This window comes from Macaca nemestrina, chromosome 5, assembly GCF_043159975.1.
Source record: "Macaca nemestrina isolate mMacNem1 chromosome 5, mMacNem.hap1, whole genome shotgun sequence".
Classification (NCBI taxonomy): Eukaryota; Metazoa; Chordata; class Mammalia; order Primates; family Cercopithecidae; genus Macaca; species Macaca nemestrina.
In genome coordinates, this window is record NC_092129.1 from 163,117,383 (window position 1) to 163,134,154 (window position 16,772).

Consider the following 16,772-nt stretch of genomic DNA (forward strand, 5'->3'; position numbering starts at 1 on the left):
TATTTAAAATATCACTATTTGCAATTAACCTTATGATGACATGTACCATAAATATACTAAATGTAAATCTTGAGCAATACTACATATTTTAATTCAAGCTAAATAAAAGGTAGCACAATATCAACGTGAATGTTAGTGTCAATGTTTTTTGGCAATATTTTACAAAATAATATGTTTAAAAATATATAATTTGTTTTATTGTAATTTGAATATAGAAATAGTCCTTATTAAGAAGCACTTGCAACCCAGATTAATCAGTTTGCCCTCTCTGGTGCAGGTTGTAAGCAATGCACTAAAATTTTCATACAATTTTGAGACACGCAAGTCTCTTAAAGGGAGATAAGTTACTTTAAACTATTCATGAAAGAGGGAGGACCAGGATAATTTTTTAAAGTAAACATTTCAACTTTTATTTTAGATGCAGTGGTACATGTGCGGGTTTGTTATATAGGTAAACTTGTGACTTGGGGACTTGGCATACAGATTATTTAGTCATCCAGGTACTAAGCCTAGTACCTGACATTTTTTTTTTTTCTGAACCTCTGCCACTTCCCCCCGATATCCGTCAAGTAGGTCCAGTGCCTGTTGTTCCCCTCTATCTGTCAATGTGTTCTCATTGTTTAGCTCCCACTTATAAGTGAGAACATGTGGTGTTTGGTTTTCTGTTCCTTAGGAAGGAATTAGTTTGTTAAGGATAGTTTGCTAAGGATAATGGCCTCTAGTTCCATCTATGTTCCTGCAAAGGACATGATCTTGTTCTTTTTTATGGCTGCATAGTATTCCATGGTGTATATGTGCCACACTTTCTTTATCCAGTCTACTGTGGATGGGCATTTAAGTTGATTCCATGTCTTTGCTATGGTGCATAGTGCTGCAATGAACATACACATGCATGTGTCTTAAATACATAAAATCCAGATACTTCCTATTTTCCTTACTGCCCAAGAGCTTTAACATCTTTTCCCTGTCAGCCAATCCATGAAACTAAAACCAAGACAAACTGTCTGATTTTAATTTCTCCTCTCTAGTGATTTTAAAAAGCAGTGAAAGTTAAGAGGCAGGAAGAGAAGAAAGAAGAGCCCAGATTATCTACAAATTCAATAATCATACAATAAGCTCATTTGTTCTAGACAGTCCTAAAGATACTATCTATCACAATGGCATTTTAGCTGGGCAAATAAAACACAACACATCCCTTAGATGAATCCCTAACTGTCCGGTACATCTTCACAGACGCGTGACTCATGAGAAACACATATGACAACCATTCCCAAACTCTTCTGAAACTGGATATTCAGCAGATATGACGGTACTTCAATACATGAGGCATGAAGCCAAGGAACAGTTAATAAGCCAAGCTTTGAAGATCATATCATTCAATATATATTTATTAAGTGTATGAAGTGTGTGTTATCACAGGCACTGATATACAAAGATGGACAAGACAACATCTCCCTTACGATAAAAGTCATGTTGGATTTGTACATAAATAAGTAATCATGATGCACCATGATGAGTGCCCAAAGAGACAGAGATCTGTTGAACAGAGGTACTATGAAGCACAGAAAGTAAGTGGGAAGAGTTTGGGAAGGCTTCCTTGAAGAAGCAGTAGAGTAGAAAGCATTTGCAAATTAGAATACATTAGAAACCAGTTCAGCGGCTAACTGGCTATGTCGTTTAGCCAGTTATTTAACCTTTCTAACCCATGGCTTCTCAATTAACGAAACAAAAATAATAGCCAGGCACAGTGGTGAAAGTGAAATCCCATCTCAAAAAAGTGGGCAAAAGAAAATTAAGGATAATAATATCTATATAGCTAGCCTGTTGTAAGAAGAAAAAGAGATCACACATGTAAAGCACTCAGTTTCCTGCAAACAAGAAGCACTTGATAAATTGTACTGATTTTATCAGTTAGGAGTGATTTCAGGTGCCTCATTAGCAGCAGCCATTGTACCACTATTACTGGTCTCATGGCAACTTGTTGGGTTCACATGTATTATTTTTAGTCTGAGTTAATACTTTAGCTGGAGGCTACCTATCACTAGGAGGACAAAACTAAGAAATGTAGTTTTAAGAGTAATCAAATTCATAAACCACTTCACTTTCTATAAGGTCAGAGATCATTAAAGAGGAATGCAAAGGTTATTACATTAGCAATATCAATAGGAAAGCAAACACAGGGAAAATACATCTTATTTGCCACTACAGGGGCAATATATAAGCCAGCACATGTAGTAGCAAATATTAGTATGTCTGATTAACACATCACTACCAACTGTCATCATATGGTAAGTATAGCATGAGAAAACGGTAATGTAAAAATTTCAGAAGTATGAAATGGCAAAAAAAGAAAAAAAAAGATATATAGGAGGTATCATTAGAGTACTCCTCAAGGGATAAAAGAATAAGAATGTAATAGAAAAAAAGAAGTACTCTGAACGTCCTAAAGGGCTTATTCTTATCCTTTAGGCAATAGGGACTTTAAGGTGACATAAAGCATGTTGATTGTTTTAACTATTGATTCTATTATCATATGCAAGTTTACTATAGCATTGTATAACCTCATAGGTATATTTCTTCAATTCCAGGGTGTCTTTGTCACAATATATATGTTTGAGATATCTTTTGTCAGTTATATCATAATTTAAATGAATCCCATATTGTTTTTTAAGGGCAGTGATACTAAAAATAAGGTTGGCAGATGTCCCAAACACATACTTCACTACTTGTCTGCCTATTAGTGATAAAAAGTTCTCCTTCCCTTCCTTTTATTCAGTACACATGTATTCGATATTTACTATATAAAGTGCCACACACAATGCTAGACTCTTGAAGAAACCTTCAAAGTGATCCTGTGTTAAGTGTAATATGCATCCTCTATTTCTATGCAGATTGAATAAAATGTGTTCTCAACAGATGTATCTTTCCACAGCATACTTTTAAATAATGATAAAAACTTTGATGCTTTCCTTTATATAACTTTCCCTTTAAACTGTTCTTTTTTTTTTTTTTTAAGTTGGTTAAAAAGGGTTTTTAAAAAATCTGACAGTCAGGTGAATAAGAAGTGAACAAGAAGTGAACAGAATGAAGAGGAGGGAAAACAGACCAGCCAAGTGCTCTCTAATTAAAGTCTGTTGTGTGAAGCATCTTCCAAAAACACAAGAAGGCTGAGTCTTACCAATAAAATTCTCAAGAAATCCCTGCCCTGAAGGTATTAAAGCATCAGGGTAGTTATTTCAAGAGTAGATTCCTTCAATCCCTATAGTTTAAAAAATCACCACCTTCATTTGCTGTTATTTTTTCTGTTTTCATCTTGTTTTTTTCTTACTGGTGAACTCTGTTCGGCACCCTTGAGATCAGTCATGTAATTTCTGTAGAGTGGTCTAAGCCTAGTGAGAGGAATGTGGAAATTTACAAGGTTTTGCTGTGCACAGGACTGAGGAACACCAGATCTGGGCACCCTTCCCTACTGCCCTTTTTGACACTGGGAAGCCATGTAAACCTTCTGGGACTCAGTCACCTTTTCTGTTACATAACAATGTGTTTGTGGAATCCTGAGCGTTGTGGGCTCTGTCATGGAGAGGAGGATGAGAAGAAACAGCAAGGTGTGAAGGTCTGGTCCAGGAAACAAAGGAAGAGTTTAAAAGCTCTTACTCTAAGATGGTGTAGACCTTTGATTCTTGCATATCTTTGTTTCCTTTTGTTCTATTTCTTTTGGATGGCTTTCTCCCTGGGTGTGGTATCGTAGCCTGGATTACCTCCTGCACATAAAGTGCATAGTAGTGGGTGGCTTTCTATGGGGAACAATTCTCACCCTTGAAGCTCATTTACTTCATCATCTTTTGCTGCCTCTTCTGGCCAGAGGTTTGGATTTCAAAGTTCAAGACTACAGTGTGGGACTCTGTATTTTATGAAGAAGGCTCTTCTTTTTTTTTTTTTTTTTTTTTTTTTGAGATAATCTCGCTTTGTCACCCTGGCTGGAGTACAGTGGCACAATCTTGGCTCCCTGTAAACTCTGCCTCCTGGGCTCAAGTGATTCTCCTGCCTCAGCCTCCAGAGTAGCTAGGATTACAGGTACCCATCACCCCGCCGGCTAATTTTTGTGTTTTTAGTAGAGATGGGGTTTTACCATGTTGGCTAGGCTGGTCTAAACTCCTGACCTCAAGTGATCCGCCTGCCTTGGCCTCCCAAAGTGCTAGGATTACAGGTGTGACCCACTGAGCCTGGCCAGCTCTTCCTGTATTCATTCTCGTATTCACTCATGTATTGAGCCATCACTGGGTGGGATAGATCCACAGACAGATATAACAAGAGCATTGCCTCAAGATGACAATGTAGGAGGAAAGGCCAACATGATACATACTTCAAAGGATTTTAAAAATATAATGTCATGACAATCAGAACCTGTTATCACTCCAACTGCGATCTATGAACTAAACATCTGGTGTTTTCCAGGGAAAGTACAAAGTTATATTTCAGATCTTTTGTTGATTTTTAGAAGCTCTTCTGGAGCATCTATTCAGAGGTCAACAAGTCTGGCACTACTTCAGGTGCTGAGCACTAGGATTTGCTACACACACAGTATTGGCTGTGGCAATCTTACAATCAATTAAAATGCTGAATTTATTCCAAGGAGTATTTGGTTAGTTACCTCGGAGCCAACACAGGATTTTTTATCCTTGTGCTTATTCCTACTTGAACTTATCTGACTCTATCTATTGTGGGTCCCTGGATCCCTGATCAGATCTTTTCCAATCCAAAAAAAGTGGTTGTTATCATAAAGCTTATATTGATGGAGCCTGTTTCCCCTCCTACCCACTACACATCTAGTGCATCTCCTGGTCTTCACGATGTACGCCTCACATTTACTGCAAACACAGCAAGACTGTCACAGCTCTTAGCATATATATATATATATATATATTTTTTTTTTAACAGAGAATCACTTTGCTTTATCAAGTGTTGAGTCAGTGTTACGTAAAAGTTGACACGCCTGCGACTTATTTTTAACTAGCAAATCATAATCATCCCACACTGTCTAAAGTACTAAACTTAACATATAAATCATATACCCTTACTAGAAAGAGCCAGCTAGAAAAATGTAAATAAAAAAATTAAAATTGCTAAACTTCCTCATTATATATTTATAATTAGCAGTCAAATTATTAACTCTGTTTTCAGAATTTCTGAAATAGGTTGTTGATATTAAGGAGGTTGTTCAACAAAAACCTCAACAAGTATAGTCTTAAAATCAAATCAGTGAAATAATCTTTTAAATGTTTAGCTAGCTATCCATTAGCATTTGCATTAAATTTCAGCAACAGTGGCTGTTTTAGCTTTTTGGGATGTTATTTTTCTGCACAAACATACTGCAAAGAACACACTTGATAAAAAATAAAAGTTATTTGTTTTCATACTTTACACATGACTTTCCAATAGCACTAACCAGATTTTATGTCCATAACTATGGGTATAAAGTAATTATTTTATTTCTCAAATAGTAGTCATGGATCCCCTGTCCATATTCTTTGCTCATATTTACTGTGTCATTTGCCATCAGGTACCACAGTTACCTGGACATATGCCCATTTGCCTAGTTTGACACAGCTACTTAAGGGTAAGCATCCCAATCTGTGGAAGAGTATAAAAAAAAGTCAGGGATCACAGAACCACCTTTGTTCACAGTGATTACCATTATGTCGATAAATCAAAAATAAAGAAGGAAACTCTCTGAAAGAAAATGTCATGTATTCAGGGATGGGCATTACAATGGAAATACAGATGCCGCATGAGCGAATCAAATGGAAGAGTCTCTTGTTCTGTGTCCCTCTGATTCACCTTCACCCCTATGTATCTCCAGATGAAGGGAGGAAATTGAAAATTCATCCTCAAGCTTCAAGTACAGTACCCTTTCTGATATGGCGAACAGTAGTTTGGGTAACACAATAGTGACTGTGGGTTGCAAAATTAATGCAACATATCAGCAGTTCTGAATCAGACAAGGGGTCAAAATGGAGGAACTGAGGCAAATTTATGTGCTGGAAGACAGAAGGACTACAAATAAGAAACAAAGAACTGTGGCAAGGTGGCAAGTATTGAAAAATGGGGCAATGTCAATTAATGAAGAGGAAGCAAAAAGTGTTGGTTGCCAAAGAAGGGATCTGAAAGTCTTAATTCATTCTTGGAAATGCGGGACTACAAAAATAAATAAATAAATAAAATTGTGAAAGAGTTTTAAATGAAGCTGATGCGATGATACTGAGGCTGCCACACTGTCTGGATTGGTTAGTGTCTATGTCAGCATGCAAATGGGGTGCTTTTCCTTACCTCCAGATGCTCTAAAATATAGGGCGGATTTGTCATGCCAAGCCTCAGCATTGCTCCCTCAGGAATCACTTCAACCAGTTTCCACAGGAGTGTGGGGAGATTGGTGCCAATATCTCTGCCATAAGCCCCCGTGTCTTCACTGGTCAACCATATCTCACAAACACCCTCTGTGAATCAAAGGAGATAATTAACAAATCTGTGGCAGAGCTGTTTCCTTCATCATACAGCTGCTCACTCTTTATAATGCAGTATTTCTCAACACTATTATTCAGGCAGTCTGGGTATTCAATTGCAAAGAAAAAGCAGCTTATCCCATGGTGCCAGTGGGTTATTAAGTTCATTTTACGAACACCAGAGAGTTACAACAATGCTGTAAATTATCAGTGTGTCCTGTGAAGTGATTAACATTCACAGCCAATCAGTTCAACTGTGCTTCCCCCAAAGCACTTTGATCAAGACTAAAGCCTCAGTCCCACCTCAGAGAATACCTATTTTATTGAATACTCTAAGCCCTGGAACTGAAAGTCACTTCACAGAACAGGTACTATCAGCAGTTAACTCATTAATCAGTATGGCACCAACCTAAGGAAAAATGCCAAGTGTAGTTAAGGTTTAGCTCACATATTATTAATTATTAGGTACCCATTTTTCTCATAGCAACCATTCTAGTCTGTCTTCGTTATTCAATCAAAAATAGTATTCATTTTATTGCTGCATTCAAAAAAGTTGGTTGCTGCCTAAACTGAGTGTTGGAAAACCTGTTTACTGACAGCTTGCTTTCTATTTTCCATAAATCAGACTTTAGGAAAATGTATATATATATTTTGTGGTTATTATTGTTATAAAGAATCCTGACTTCACATATTATACCCTGCAATGATACTGCTTCAAATGTCCAGAGGAAATACTTTGGGATGCCCCTCATGTTATTTAAAATGAATAAAACAGAGTTAGCAAGAGCCATTTAGGCTTTCATGGCACACAGAACTTTTCTGAACCCATATTCAGTGAAATGATCAGCCTGTTTTAAAAGGCCAAATGATTAACAAGGCTAAAACAAACAATGAAGTGAGCCTGTGAAATTTGTTCACGCTCAAGTGGTTTGTTGCTTCTGCAGAACCTCAACACACACATAGGCACACAAACTGAAGACTTTAGCCTGAACTAAAGTATAAGTTTCTAGAAAGTGTCTTCAAATTATAATTTTAAATTATCTTTAGTTGACAGAACAGAAGAGTTTCAAAAATACATTTAAATATTCCTAGCCAAGAGAAACAACAAATAAAACACATGGCTTTTATGTGAGTGTGGACTTAAAACTTACAGAATAAAAAAGTATAAAATAAAGATCTTCGCTCCTCTTAATATGTTCCAAGAGGTAGAAAATAAAAATAGCATAAAGATTTCCAATCACTATTATTTCCTTTAGCATAAGAAATACAATTACTTTAGCAAAAAACTAAACCATATAAAAACATTTTCACTTTTTCCTGCCTATCTTTCTAAGACATACACATCCTCACTCACACCCACACAACATGGAAAATACAAGGATAGAAATAAGATTTTAGTTTCCCCAAATTAAAGAATCAATAACTTAGCATTGAGAACAGAATACACAGAAAAAAGATCACTTAAAAAGCTTTTTAAAAAATAAAAAGCTCAATACATTTAAAAAGCTGAAGATATTTTTAGCATCTGAAAATTAGTAGTATTATGGATATGTGGGTTTTCATAGTTTAAATTAAATACCTAGTTCCAGAAATAATAAACCTTTGCTTAATCTTAATCATTTCATAAAAAGCTTTATCCTCCAAAGAAATAGTCTGGCATGTCCACAGGCTATTTTTTAGAGGCATATAATTTTATAAATATTCTCTGTAGATGAAATAAATCTTTTTCTATTTAAAAAGTGGACTGAAATTAGTGGTATCATCTTTAATATTATGTCTGCCATTACACACTGGACTCATACAATCTTTTTTTTTTAACAAAATCTTATCAGAAAATCCACTCCAGGAAAAGAGATGGCTAAGTAACAACATAAACAGATTTTAAAACATTCTGAAAGAGGTTATAAAAACAGGACATTATCCATGATTTTCCAGTTACTGGCATTTGAGCAACACAATATGAATATTTTAAAATGAACAGAATAATTTTAATTTATAATTTTTCCATCCAAATGGTTCCATGTTATGCCTTATGTAGAGAGCGCGGGTTCCTGGAACAGTGCCTTGCTGTTGCTAGATGAATATAGAAGGGGAAAAATCGCTATGAATAGGAATGGAAATAACATCCATGGAGAAACAGCAGCCAGCTCTTCAAGCTGCATAGGTGGGGACCAATAGCCCCCTGGTGGGCTGAAACTTCAAATTAAATCACATAAAGAGGAAGCAGCTGTAACACTAAATCAGCAACAACAGGAATAATGGTCTTGATGTCTCCAAGATCAAGGCTGCTAAAATACTCTACATAATAGCAACCTGGTTTAAAACACAATGGAACGAAAGAGCATGCGCCAAGTGAAACCCTTGGACTTGAGGAGAATTTTGCTTTGCCAATTCAATTCAAAAATCTGTCAAAGATGATCTTGTTCTTAGTCAATGTGAGAAAGTTCAGCTTTTGTAAGGGTGTATTTCAAGCATGAATCCTAATGAGAATGGATCCCTCAAACAGTTAGGATATGGAAGTCATTACATACTAAAAGTGACGCTAAATGTGGAATCCCCATGCCTGACATCCTTTTCCCTGGAAAGTCTCCTGATTAGTCATAGCACAGGCAGTCCGTGCCAGGCCACGCTTGCATATGAAGTCACCAGAGCACCTGAGGGCTGCAGTAGTCACTAATGGACACACATTGGGACACAAGCTTGTATCCGCACACTTAACTGGCTAGACTTATGAACAGAAGTGCTTGCCTAAACAGCTTCATTTCTTAATGACTTCAGTTATGAGCTTTATTTCTTTGCACATTCAGTTCTCAATTCATCCAAACATTTATTTGGCCCTTACCGTGTGCCCTGCAGCTCTTCCAGCTCACAACAGATATGGATTCACCATTAAAATGGCTATTAGCTAAGAGCTGGCAGGGGACACTTACTAACACTAACCTCAGCGACCCTTCGCATCCATCCCTATTGTCGGTGGGGATACAATGGGACAGCCTTCAAGAACACAGCCTTAGACCAAAATGAAGGGTCTGCTGGGCTGGCTTAAAATGGACACAATGTCGGCCTCAGTAAGATAGTCCCAGTCTGCACTAGAACTTGGAATTTGATTAGTATATGTCAGGAAAATAAACACGTGAAAATGAAAAAGAGATGCAAGCAGGAAGAACTAAGATAGGAGAAGTGAATGCCCATTAAAAACTCCCATGCCTGTAAAAATAAATACATGCAAAAAAAGAAAGCGGTAGGGTAGGAAAGTGGGAGACAGAAATTGGGGATTTTTTAAGCATCCAAGGGAAGATTTTACTTTTTTCTAAAATTGCTCATCTACCTTACTTTTGTTCGTTTTCCCAAAAATTGTTCAGTCAACCCAACTTTTTAAATGAACATTATGTTCATCAGATCATCCACCATCCTTTTGATGCATTAATTTTGGTAAAAGGAAAGGCAAATACTGGGAAGAATGAAATGTACTATACAGGAAAAAAGCCATAAGTTTAGTTATTAGATTCCATGATCATCTTACCCAAGCAATTATAGACCAGCCTGTAGTTGAAACACAAGCCATTTTTCCCTGAATAAACAGCAACCCCAACAGCTAGATTCCCATCTCTGCTCCATAGCAATTTGAGATGACAGGAGATGGAAGTAGAAGACCTAAAAGTTTGATAAGAGAATAATATCTTCAATCAAATAGTCTCACCATAAAGAAAACTCTCTTTGAAAAATCAAACTTGGCCAAAATTCAATTTCAAAAGATTATGACTCACTATAACTTTATATATGAGCTTCATAGTAATAAATTAAAATATGGGTGAAGACTGATTTTATCTGGTCAAGAAGTAGCATTTCTCTAGTAGTTCCTGCTTTATCTATGAGGAAAATTTCCATGATAAGTTGTTTCAATTATTCATGAATAGTCTCTAAAAATAACTACAAACATCCAAAACCTGTAAATAATGATTACAGGGATCACTAGCTAAAGAGCACTGGATGGCAGGGAAACCTACATCAAGGACACATCATTTAAAAATCCTTGGAAAATCTGCTAACTCTACCTCCCACAACCCGGTGTGTGCTCTCCCCTCCCCATCTTTTTTTTTGTTTGTTTTTTCTGAGACTGTTTCACTCTGTCACCCAGGCTGGAGTGCAATGGCACGATCTCGGCTCACTGTAACCTCCGCCTCCGAGGTTCAAGTGATTCTCCTACCTTAGCCTCCTAAGTAGCTGGGATTACAGGTGCACACAACCATGCCCAGCTAAGTTTTGTATCTTTAGTAGAGACGGGGTTTCACCATGTTGGCCAGGCTAGTCTCCAACTCCTGACCTCAGGTGATCCACCCACCTTAGCCTCCCAAAGTGCTGGGATTACAGGCATGAGCCGCCGCACCTGGCCCCTCCCCTTGTCTTTTGTTCTCCATTCCTATCCTTTGTTTTTTCCTCTCAATTTTATCCTTGAGTCTTTCTCCACCATCTGGTTTCAGCCTTTATTCTCCCACTAAGGAAAATACATGAAACATATATTATTTGTTATATTTATTTAATATGCATTAAATTGTCTGCTTTTACTTCCTGCTGCTTTCTTTTAAGGGTCACAGTGCATTATATTTTTAGGGCTTCTTCCTTCTTAAAAAATAATCTTAGAAAATTCAGAAATTAGGCTGGGTGAGGTGGCTCACGCCTGTAATCCCACCACTTTGGGAGGCCAAGGCGAGCAAACCACCTGAGGTCAGGAGTTCGAGACCAGCTTGATCAACATGGAGACACCCCATCTCTACTAAAAATACAAAATTAGCCAGGTGTGGTGGCGCATGCCTGTAATCCCAGCTACTCAGGAGGTTGAGGCAGGAGAATCACTTGAACCCGGGAGGCAGAGGTTGAATTACCTGTAGTTCCCTGAGCAAGTCACTATATTTACACCCATGCTGTTTCCTCTACCTAAAATGACCTCTACTCTTCTTTGCGTGAGAAATACCTCTTTGAGGCTGGGCACTTGTGCCTGTCATCCCAGCACTATGGGAGGCCGACGCAGGTGGATCACTTGAGGTCAGGAGTTCAAGACCAGCCTAGCCAACATGGTGAACCCTCATTGCTACTAAAAATACAAAAAAGCCAGGCACAGTGGGGCATGCCTATAGTCCCAGCTCCTTGGGAGGCTGAGGCAGGCGAATTTCTTGAACCTGGGAGGCAGGGGATGCAGTAAACTAAGATGGCACCACTCCACTCCAGCCTGGGAGACAGCATGAGACTCGGTTTCAAAAAAAAAAAGAAATACTTCTTCAGAAAACTTTCATGACCACTGAGAATAACTTACATGCTCTTCTCCTGTGCTTTCAACACTCTTGTACATAATTCTGTTAATACAATGTGTTATAATTACTGGTTTGTCTTCCCTGAGAGAAAAGAAGCATTTCCCAGGCAGAGCTGCAAAAATCTAAAACACACACGCCTAGGACCTATCATGATGCTAGCAAACAGCAAGGCCTCAATAAATTTTGGTTCCATCAATCAACATATTTGATGGGATCGCTTTCAGTAAAAAAAAAAAAAGAGATGCACAGATTAAGCATATTTCAGCTAACATCTGAAAAGCACCTCTTCCTATACAGACACATAAATATACACACATACATATAAACAGACATACACAAACACACACACACATACAGAGAGTATGCACAAAAGTGAAGGAGGTTATGTATTAGGCAATGAGGAAATACCAAAATGAATATTATTTGGACAATATGGAAATGCAGCTTGAATGTTGCAAACTTTCTTGCATAGTGTCTTAACTTCTATACAAGATTAACAGTCTTGCTTAGGGTTCCCTATTACCCTACAACAACAGCTGGCCAGCACGGCAACTGAATACAACCAGCTTTTCACTTACAGGTATGATTTTCTTTTTAGTTACAAAGAAGTTCAGACAGATCAATACCCAGAAAACAAACTTTATCACTATTTTTATTGCCTTAATAACAAGAGTTAACAAAGAGATGGTATTTCCAGACCTTACTGATATCTGTAATTATACTGGTTACAGAAAAAAAATTTGTTGGCATAAATTGATAATGCTGTTGCTAAACAAAAACAACTTGTTTATTTCTTTCAAAGAATATTGTTTATTTCCATACTTCTGCAGGAATTTGGAAATAATGGAAAGTTCAAAACAAACTAAATACCATAAAAGGATGATACAGTTTCTGAAAACAAGGCATCTGACTCCCTAGTCTCCAAAATCTGTAATAAGCCTCAATGAAGCAGATTAAGTTTATCCTCTTAATACTATAGTATGTTATGCTCCATATACGGGCATTTTTAATACCCCTAAAGAGAATATAGATAGCAGTGTCTATGAACAGGTCCTCTTGTGTTTCAGTAGGATGTGGAGAGAGGTGTAATTCTATCTTTAAAAATCACAACGGGCTCAACCGCTAGCAGTCCAAACACTATGGATACACAAAGCAGGAGGAAGAGGAAAGAAGAAAATCATTAGATGCCTGCAATGCAGTACATTGTTCTCAGAAAATAATAATAATCAGTTGATAATGGTGATAAAAACTTATCTAGATTTCAAGACTAACAAAGAGCTACAGAATAGTTTACAGGGTAAAGAAAAGTAAAAAAGCAAAAGATTTTTCATTATTTCAGCCACTGAGCTCAATTATGGAAGGAAGAACAAATAAAAGTTCAGATTTTTAAAGGACAGAATTTTTATGACTAATGTTTTGGTCCTAAAGGCCTCTCCCTTTGGGTTAGGCATAGTAGCTCATTCCTGTAATCCGTGCTCTTTGGGAGGCCAAGGCAGGAAGGAATCCTTGAGGCAAGGAGTTTAAGACCAGCCAGGGCAACACAGTGAGACCCTATCTCTACAAAAACTAAAAAAGTTAGTCGGGCATGGTAGTGTGCCCCTGTAGTCCTACCTATTTGGGAGGCTGAGGCAGGAGGATCACTAGAGCCCAGGAGCCGAGGTTACAGTGAGCTATGATTGCACCACTGCACTACGGCACTAGAGCCAGAGCAACAGAGTAAGACCTTGTTTCTTTTTTTTTTTTTTTTTAAATGACCTTCACTCAAGGTACAGTCAAACAGAACTGAAATTCTCCAGTTAAAATTAGAAAATTTTGTCTTTAAAATTTATACAAGTACAGATGGTGCCCGACTTACAATGGCTCGACTTAGGATTTTTCAACTTTATGACAGCGTGAAAGCGATATGCGTTCAGTAGAAACCATACTTTCAGTAAACATACAACCATTCTGTTTTTTCATTTTCAATACAGTATTTATCACATTGCATGAGATATTCAACACTATATTATAAAGTAGGCTTTGTATTAGATGATTTTGCCCAACTATAGGCTAATAAAATTGTTCTGAGCATGTTTAAGGTAGGCAAGGCTAAGCTATGATGATCAGTAGGTTGGGTGTATTAAATGCTTCTTCTTTTCTTTTCTTTCTTTTTTGTTTTGTTTTGTTTTGTTTTCAAGACAGGGTCTTACTCTGTCACCAAGGCTGCAATGCAGTGGTGTGACCATGGGTCACTGTGGCCTTGACCTCCCGGACTCAAGCGATCCTGACACCTCAGCCTCCCAGGTAGCTGAGACTACAGGTATGTAGCACCACATCTGGCACATTTTTGTATTTTTTGCACAGACAGGGTTTCACCATGTTGTCCAGGCTGTTCTCAAATTCCTGGAGTCAAAAAATCTGTTCTCCTTGGCCTCCCAAAATGCTGGGATTATAGGTGTGAGCCAATGCGCCTGGCCTTTAAATGCATTTCAACTTATATTTTCAACTTATAATGGGTTTACTGGGCTGTGACCCCATCGTAAGTTGAGGAGCATCCGTACTTAAATAGCAAAGAGAGTTTTCTATTTTCTATTATATTATTATATGTTCAGTTTGAAGGTATATCAGGTATATGGTTTAGGTGTCCTCATACAAATAAAACATCATTCATTCATTCATTCACTCATTCATTCATTGACTCCTTCTAGCAAGTAATTGTTGAACACCTATTATGTACCAGACACTGTTCTAAACCTTAGAGATAAAGTCTCTGCCCACATGAAACCTATTCAAGTAAAACAGACAATAAACTAAGACATAAAGAACATATTGTCAAGTAAAAATAAGTGCTAATAAAAAATTTAAAAGCAAGATAAAAGGCATGGATGATGAGGTCAGGTGCAGTGGCTCACGCCTATAATCCCAGCACTCTGGGAGGCTGAGGTGGGTGGATCACCTGAGGGCGGGAGTTTGAGACCAGCCTGACCAACATGGAGAAACCCCATCTCTACTAAAAATAGAAAATTAGTCAGGCGTGGTGGCATATGCCTGCAATCCCAGCTACTCGGGAGGCTGAGGCAGGAGAATCACTTGAACCTGGGAGGCAGAGGTTGCAGTGAGCCGAGATTGCACCATTGCACTCCAGCCTGGGCAACAAGAGTGAAACTCCATCTCAAAAAAAAAAAAAAAAAAAAAAAAGGTATGGATGATGGTACTGGATTACATCCCAGTAAACCCACTGTATGTTGAAAATATGAGTTGAAAATGCATGTAAAGGCCAGCCACATTTGGCTCACACCTGTAATCCCAGCATTTTGGGAGACCAAGGAGGGTGGATTTTTTGAGTCCAGGATGATGAAGTAATTGGGAAAAGACACTTATCTTTGATAGGGAATAGTTGAGGAAGACTCACAATGACACAAAACCTGAATGAATCAAGGTAGTAAGCCATGTAGATTAGCTATCTAAAGGAAGAGCCCTTGAAGCAGAGGGAGTATAAGTGCAAAGACACAATATGAGTATGCCTGCAGTTCCCAAGGCACCACAAAGAGGTCAGTGTGGTTAGAATGAAGTGAGTGAGGGGTTTGTGGTGAGAAAGAATTGTACAAGGGGAGCCAGTGTTAACGGAAGTTGTTATAAGGGGCTCAAGCTCACAGGGCAGGACTAAGAGAGCAAAGATGACATGTTGATAAGCTATGCGCTGTCATAGCCAATAAATATGCAATATATATATTATAGTTGCCAGTGAAAGCTCTCAATAATTTCACTTTAAGATATTCTCATACTTATGCTCATGAAAACTGAATGCAGTTTCAAAATTCTCAAATCACTAGATATGTTGTATAAGAAGGGGCAGGAAAAAAATAACAGATAATGTAACTGTCCAGTCTTTCTGAACAAAATTAATTTCATTCACTCTTTATTTGGAGGGGAAATTTATTATTATAATTGACCAAAATATACAAAACAACACTCACAAATGTAAATAGAAATAAATAGAAGGAACCCAGACCAGTAACAATGTACGCTTTTTAGTTGGTATCACCTAGAGGAAAAGGAAGTGGTGCTTGTCTTTTATCTATTCTCTTTTCTTATTTCTTTCCATCCAACAGAGCCTAAATACTACTACTGGGCCCCTGCTTCTCACTTAGCATTATTTAAGTTGAAATCCAGCAAACAAACCAATACTTGCCACAAACTCAGAGTCTTAAAGTTTGAACCACTGCTTTGGCTTCAGAAGATAGGACAAATAAGAATATGTGAAATAGAACCTTCTCTATGAGGCAGGAAAAGGAATAGAAAAATAGGCTCACCCTCAAGAACCTACTACCCCACAGCCTGGAAACTATAATTATAAATACAATAATTTGGATCACTTTATTCTTTTGAACTACAGGTAAATATCCTTAATCCAAAATGCTTAGGACCAGAGGGGTTTTGGATTTCAGATTCTTTTCAAATTCTGGAAAATTTGCATCATACGTATGAGCTAAACATCCTCAATCTGAAAATCCAAAATCCAAAGTGCTCCAATGAGCATTTCCTTTGAGTGTCATGTTGGCACTCAAAAAGTTTCAGATTTTAGAACATTTTGGATTTTGGATTTTTGGATTAAGGATACTCAAAGGGGGTTAGTTAAAATAGCCTTATGTGCCTTTTACAGGTTGGATGTAGGAGATGAGAAGATAGTTATGTTCTCTAGTAAATAAAAAGTAAAAAGGTTGTGTGTGTGTGTGTGTGTGTGTGCACGCGTGTGTGCACATATGCACTGTTTCTACATAATGAAAGAATAAAGTGCAATTCTAGGACAAATAAATATTGTTTAAAAGTTTTAAGAAGCAGCTAGTGATTCAGTCCTGAGGAAAGGAAGAATAGTCAGAATAGGAAGGTCTGATAGATATCCCAGTTAGCAAGAATTTAATAATCAGTTACTTCTTCAATTTAAAATTTCTAAGAACAAAACACTACAAACATTTGCATGTAA

At 37.5% G+C, this 16,772-nt stretch overlaps 1 protein-coding gene across 5 annotated transcripts in view; it reads right to left on the reverse strand.

Moving 5' to 3' along the window:
* The window catches only part of LOC105482632 (CDKAL1 threonylcarbamoyladenosine tRNA methylthiotransferase), a 714,041-nt gene that overhangs the window by 269,334 nt on the left and 427,935 nt on the right, over positions 1 to 16,772 (reverse strand). For all 5 annotated transcript variants that reach the window (XR_011624002.1, XM_071097572.1, XM_071097573.1 and 2 more), the window contains exon 10: positions 6,328 to 6,494. Coding sequence is in view for 4 of the 5 variants with exons in the window: in XM_071097572.1 (XP_070953673.1) it covers positions 6,328 to 6,494 (167 nt within the window). In the remaining variant the exon portion in view is untranslated. The remainder of the gene's footprint in view (positions 1 to 6,327; positions 6,495 to 16,772) is intronic.